General features: G+C 31.1%; 1 protein-coding gene across 1 annotated transcript; it reads left to right on the top strand.

The window, feature by feature from the left end:
* On the top strand, positions 1-2,303 carry LOC122306540. Its single transcript, XM_043118967.1, has 5 exons — positions 1-173; positions 285-337; positions 1,428-1,604; positions 1,691-1,771; positions 1,859-2,303. The coding sequence occupies exons 1-5, from the start codon at positions 114-116 to the stop codon at positions 2,025-2,027; spliced, it is 540 nt and encodes a 179-aa protein (XP_042974901.1). The 5' UTR covers positions 1-113; the 3' UTR covers positions 2,028-2,303.
* Positions 2,304-7,257: the final 4,954 nt, after the last annotated feature.

Below are 7,257 nucleotides of genomic sequence, written 5' to 3'. Positions count from 1 at the left end.
TTCGATGTATACCATAAACCCTAGACCTCAAAATTTACAGGTCGAAGAAGAAATCCGTAACACAGCCAAGGTGAAGAAATCAGAGAGAGAGAGAGAGAGAGAGAGTTATATAGATGTCTTCGGATAGAGAAGGGAGCGATTCTGACGCACCTGAGGAATTCACAGCCGATCAGGTTTGCTCTAATGCGTTTCAAGGAATTAAATAAATGCAATCAAAACGGAACATTTGCAGAATGCTCGATTCATATGTTTGTATTTTTTTTCTTTAATTTAATGTTATGCAGGGAAGACAATTACTTTCGGAGATACGAAAAGTTGAGAAAGAAAATAAGGCCAGGTTCGTTCCTTTTTATTTTCTGCGAATGGCGCTTTCATTTGTTTTCTGTTCTGCTCAGTTGCTTAATAATAAGGATTTTAAATTTTTATCTAAGGTTTTTATCTGGGATGAGGCCTTAAGAGCTTTTTGGCTTAGTTCAGAGAAAGCGCTTTTCAGATACCTGGTTAGGATTGTGATTAATAGTGAAAGTTTTACTTTACTGAATACATGGTCACTCTGTTTGTCATTTGATAACCAGTCTTTTAGGATGGCACAAGTTCTAAAATAGCATATTTTTTATAAGTTCGTTCTGAAAGTACATTGGGGGTGGTTTGCGCGATAAAGGTTTGTTTTCCCCTCCAAAAGACCTCTGTTACGTTGTAGAATTTTGCATAAATAAAGAGCTCTGAATAGGGTAAAGAGTCGTCATTGAAATTGAATTTGTGAAAGATAGAGAGTATATCTAAAGATTTGGGGTTTATGCGGCTGTATTTAAGACGTGAAGAATTGATTTCAGAGTGTTGGAAGCTGTCCATGAGTATTAGCAAGCCTAAGATAGTGTCATGGGAATTTAAAGGGACAGTTTTGGTATTGTGGTACATTTTTATGTGAACTTGTGCTAGACCAAATCATAAGGTAAAGATTGTAGAGAGAGGAAGGATATGATAATATGGGAAGTTCCATGTCCTGTGATTCTTCAGAAGCCGAATATGCAAAGGTTCTCTTGATGCATATCAAGATGGGGATTAACTTCCCAGTTACAACCCACAAAACAAACTTGTGTCAACTTGAGATGCCTTTAGAGAGATTGTATACCTGATACCTTGAAAAGGGGATGAAGCAAGTAGCCAAATTGGCGTCAACATATGCCAAAATTTAAATATTAATGCCATGATGTGATTAATGAAAGTAAATGATCCCGTTAAGGCCTGCAAGCAGGTACTAGCAAGTCTTGATCCCTTCATCTCATACCCTTTGCGTATCTTTTGGTAAATTTTAGAAATTTATATTTTACATATATGCTTAGCACTTTGATGATGATTTGAAATTAGTTAATAATCTATTGTAAATGCATGCAAATACAGTGATTGACAGAATTTTCTCAATATAGGGTTGTTCGTGAAGGAAAAGAAAGAAGAAGACTATGGGCCCAAAAGTTAACACCACGACCCTCTCGAAAAGGTGAGATTGTCCAAGATGAAGTGGGAGATGAAACACAGCAAGAGTCTAAGGGCAATGAGGGGATGCTTCCAGATGACATTGTCAAAGTGATTGTAGCTCGTGAGAAGTATGATCCATCCCTTCTCTCTTGGTATGCTGTTACGTTTGAATCCATGTTTTCCTTCTAACAAAAGGGATATACCATCTCTGCAGAATAGTTTTCTCATCAGACTCAGAGGAAGAGAAGACTGAGGTAAACCCCACCAAAAGAAAGAAAAAATCCAAAACCTCGGGGTGAGGAGCTCTTCCTTCTAAATTAATAGAACGAGGTTTCTTCTTAGGTCAACAATACTTATTATTTTCTTGACTTGTGATTTGAAGGGTAGAACCTGTTATTTTGAAGGACATGGGTCCTTCCCAATGCTTGCAGAATTCCTTAGAGTTCTTGAAGAACAGAAAAATGCAGGTTCCAAGGTCATCGGCAGTCTTGAACAATTCCAGCCAAGCATTGCGTCTTCTTTCCAGTTCTGGCTTGATTTGTAAGAAATGAGAGTTAGGATGTCAGTGTGTAATTCTCATGCTGTACGGGTGATATAGTTATGTCTACCTTTTTCTCCGCACTGTGCATTGTTCTGAGGAACAGTTCAAACCGCAATTTTGGTGCAAATTTCAATTTTGTGTTAGTAATCAATCACATTGCTTAACATAGTGGGATGGTATCTCGTGAGAGATTGTATCTTTTGCCTAATTTGAATATTGAGATGGGATGGAGAATATGAGAAATCCACCAAAAGGCACTACGTGTAGGCCTAAAGGATTCCACGAATGTGTCCTATCTTACACAATCTGATTGGCCATGTTGAATCAGACATCTCTTTGTTTACTGAAAGATGGGATATAATTAACAAAAATTTTATATGCAGTAATTTTTGCCCACTCTATTAATGTGATTTATTGTGTATTAAAAAAAAAATGATATAATCAATCACATCAGTGTAATACACAGGGAGTTTGTAAAAGTGACTGAATATAGTATTACTTGTGAACATAGACATCATACATGAGCCCTTGCATTACGGAAAGGTCACTTGCACACTGCTAACTTCCTTCCTGATGCTCCGTCCAGCTTCAGTGGGCTATCAGACCATCAAGATGGACTTGTTGAAGGTTGCCTCTGGCTAACACTATTTAACAAAGGAAATACTTATATACAAGTTTGTTTATTAGCACATTAAACACACCATTAATGAAAGATTATTACGTCACTAATGAAAATTTATTAGGTAATCTTGGAATACGGATGACGTGGTATGCTCATCCTCTGGCGACAAAACATATAATTAAAATTATTTATGTATAGGATGAGAGTATCAACCGTTCATATTTTAGTACCTAACAATTACTTTAAATGTATAGGCTGCCGTATTATGTGGCATCAAAAGGTATATCCCACAGTAAATGGTTCACTGGCTCGATTTGTAAGTTGTTAACATGCAATGTTTTGTTGCAAATGTGCTTCAAGATGTTAAAAGTTACATACTGTATGGAAAAATTCCCAGAGAGAACCAGACCGATGCTAATTAGTCACAGAACTATGTAATAAACTAATTAATACATGTTTATCTTCTGTGTTTCCAAAAGTGCAGAAGTTTTCACTCTTTCAGATTGGCAACTAGGGAGTTTAAAAAAAAGGGAACAAGATCAGATCAGACCGAATCAGTGATTTTGGTTCGATATCGGTTTTATTTTCTTAAAATCGTTCAAAATAATCTAGTTTTGATTTTTCTTTTTTTTAAATCAGACCAGTTCATATATATTTTTTAATTTTTAATATTATATATAATTTTTATATATAATATATAATTATATATAAATAATTTTGTATTATATGATAAATTATTAATTAATATAATATTAAATTTTAAAATCTTATATCAATATAATTTATTGTATCAATTTATTGTATCAATAGTTATACTAATATTATATAGTGCATATTAATAATTATACTATTACAATATCACTATATATTATAATATACTATAATATATTACTACTATAGTATATTATATATAATATAGTATATTAAAACCAGAAAACCGGATCGAATCAGATTGAAAATCGATAAAAATGAAATATCGATTAAGGAGAATGACCGGTACGTAATTAATTTTAAAAAATATAAAATCGATATATACCGAGTTGATTCTAAATTTTATTTTAAACCGGTTAAATCCCTATCGGCGACAGGTGACAATTTTAAGGTGTGACTTGGTAGGTAACAAAGTAATCAATTATCAATACAAGTAGAGTTCTCTGCCTGTACAAGATCCGGCCCAGTTCCCATTCCTGTTTTTGGATTACAGAACTCTCAAAATTAGATAGTTGTTGATCCAAAAAGGTGATAATTTCACCGTTGCGAACAGTGCTATATACCTCTGCACTGGCAGTGGTGGTGGTGCTGCTGCTGCTATTATGGAGAGAAGAAAGCAACTTCTTGGTCCAGCCATTTCTGCTCCTGGATTGAGGATGTCTTGGCCTGTCCCGAGCTGCTAACCAGAGATTGGAAAGCGCCTCGGACCTTATTCAAGCTCTTATGGTGACGGATACGTCGGAGGACAGCTTCTTTGTCTAAGGTTTTAGAGGAGGCCCCAGCTGATGATTTCAGATAGAGCTGCATTGAGATGGGACCGAGTGTCTCCGAGTCTCTCTCTTCTGAATGGTTCAGGCTCATCTTCTCAGTCTCTGATAAAGATGGCACTTTGGAAATCATGAAAGCCATTTTCTCACCAGGAAATAAATCCAGTATGAAGATGGAGGAAAGGGAATATGGGATCTATTTTATATATAGAGAGAGAGGCTTTCATCTTGGTTGGTTGATCATTTAATCTTGTTCTCTTGCTTTTCATAGCGGTTTTTTTGGGCTTTTCAGGGTACTCAAAGCCAATGGTTTTTGCTTGAAGTTGTGGGTTTTGCTTTAAGTGGGGAGGCTGCTGTTAAAGCAGATCTCTACAATAGTAACACGGTTTTGTGAAACTGCCTCTAGTGAATGTTATTTTAGCCCATAACATACACACTTTAGCGTCACCGGCGAAACTTTTCCTAAAAAAATTATTAAAAAAATAGAGTAATAACTCGTTTATTAAATTTTGATGACACTTTACACTGCTCTCAAGTTGACAAGGATTAATTAAAAAAAAAAGGTTTAAGCATATTCATTGGAATTAGTGTTTTTGACCAACTTTCATTATTATCCTTGTCTTCATTTTTAAAAAATTTGAAGTCCATGTATGATCTATGTGCAAACGAAGGAGCTGAATGTTTGGTTTAGATTCAAAGAGTATGACATTTTATCTCATTATTATAAATAATTTAAATTTTTTAAATATTAAAAATTAATATTTTATTTAATTTTTAATATTTATCTAAAATCATCTCATTTTAATAATATTTTATTCAATTATTTTCGCTACAACCGGTGATTTGAAGGAGGAAAAGAGAAAAATATTCTTGAATTGGAAAAGAGGAAAAGCTTAACCTCCCTAATTGGAAAGCCTTCTCCCTCTGCCATATTCTTGAAAACTTTTTTATCTATGCTACACATTATTACAAGCAAGTAGTACGTAATTGCTAAAAAGGAAAAATCTAGTTGTAAGTATAATTGTACACTAATATGTATATTAATCTATTGTGATTGGTCAAAAAATAGATTTTATTAAAAATAATACTAATTAAAATTTTAAGTATAAAAAAATCAGTATTGATACGCAGATTAGTACGCGACTTTATTTATATGTACCAAAACTCTACCAAAAATTTGGATCAGTGAATTTGTTTTACCGAACTTGTTTTACAGGACACAGTTTTTATCATAGCACAAAGTTTTTATTAATTTATTTAAATAATAATAATTAAATCAGAAACAATCCGATTGGACTTTTAATTTGATTTAAATAAATAGGATACTGCTACATCCTCGAAAGATGTAACCCGAAATTCGGGTCCCGAATACTCACTGAAAAATATAATTTTTTTTCATTGTTTCGAAATTTTTCATTTTTTTTATATTCTTAAATATTATTTAAAAAAAAAATCTACAATAGTATTAAAAAAATATTTTCGTAATCACTAAATAAAAAAAAATAAAAAATATATTTCGAGACACTTTAAATCCAAATTTAAGACCCATAGCATTTCTCAAAAAAATAATCGATTTATCGTCAAACTAGACCGGACCCATTTACAACTTTAATTTTATTTGAAAAATATCCGGTTGCCCGATAAAAAGAGAGTGGCCGATTGTGATTTGTGAATCTTTGGTTCTAATTCCTTTTAATAAAATAATAAATAGCACACGTGGCACCACTGTCTCTATAGTATATAATATATATAAAAATTTTATATATAATCATTCTTTTATATATTTTAATAATATAATTAATTATATATTAAAAAAATTAATCCAACTATCATATAAAGTGCCGTCGGCTACCGTAGCACTATCCATCTTATTTTACAAGTGATAGGATAAGAGGAATGCTACATATCATAATACACTATACATTTTATATATTAAAATTTTATTTTTTATTTTTTATTTCATTTTATTCTTATTAAATTAATTAAATTATTCTATTTATCATCCACACACTACATATTTATTATAGAAAAAATAAAAAAAATTAAAATAAGTGTGGTGTATGAAGTGTGAGGATGATAAGAAGAATAAATATACAGGTGTGGATGACGAATTTTTATTTTTTAATTTTTTATTAAAAATTAAAAAAATTTAATTATTTTTAAATTAAAATTTTTAATTTTAATTTTAAAATTTTATGAATTTTAATATTAAATTTAAATTTTTAAAAATTTAAAAATTTAAGAATTTAAAATTTAAAATTTTAAAATTTAAAATATTAAGAATAAATATGAAGTGTGAGGATGACAATATTAAAAAAAAATTATTATTTCATCTTTTTATCATCCTTATACTTCACACATCACATTTATTTTAATTTTTTTTTATTTTTTATATAATAAATATGTAGTGTGTGGATGATAAATAGAATAATTTAATTAATTTAATAAGAATAAAATAAAAAATAAAAAATAAAATTTTAATATATAAAATATATAGTGTAAAATGATACGTAGCATTTCTCGATAAGAATTTTCCGACAGGATAAACGCACCGCAAAGAGGATCGGATAAGGTTGCAAATTGTCAAATCTAGTGAGAGGAAATGTGAAAACTGAACCAACATTCAGTTGGGTTGCGTATAGGTATTGAAGTGATTTTAAATATTTTATAAATAATATATATAAATTAATAATAAAAATACTCTTACTATCTAAAATAATTTGTGCGCGGGAAATCAGTACTTGTGCTTGTACAGTTGTACCATATAAGATAAATTAAATCACATGTGAAAACACGCGTACATTGTACTTATGCTTGTCAGTAGATTAGCTTGAGGTGGCTAAACCTACTGACAAGAATTGGAGGTCCCACTGTATCCCCTATTGGATTTCCTGACCAAAATTGTAATAATACTACTTATTAAAAGGAAACCTATGGTTTTTTAGAGAACATTGTACAATTTGGTAAATGCCCATTTGTAAGAGGAATAATTATAGATAGGTTTACTATCATTTTATTTTCGTATAATATTATTATTTTATCTTCTCCTTATTTTATAAATATGACACTTTACGTAATCGTTTTGCCATACGCATCAAAATGATATAAGAACAGAATTTTTCGTTTTGAAAAATAACAGA

This window comes from Carya illinoinensis, chromosome 1, assembly GCF_018687715.1.
Source record: "Carya illinoinensis cultivar Pawnee chromosome 1, C.illinoinensisPawnee_v1, whole genome shotgun sequence".
Taxonomy (NCBI): domain Eukaryota; kingdom Viridiplantae; phylum Streptophyta; class Magnoliopsida; order Fagales; family Juglandaceae; genus Carya; species Carya illinoinensis.
The sequence above is the reverse complement of the archived record's forward strand: the minus strand, read 5'-3'. Positions and strand labels throughout refer to the sequence as shown.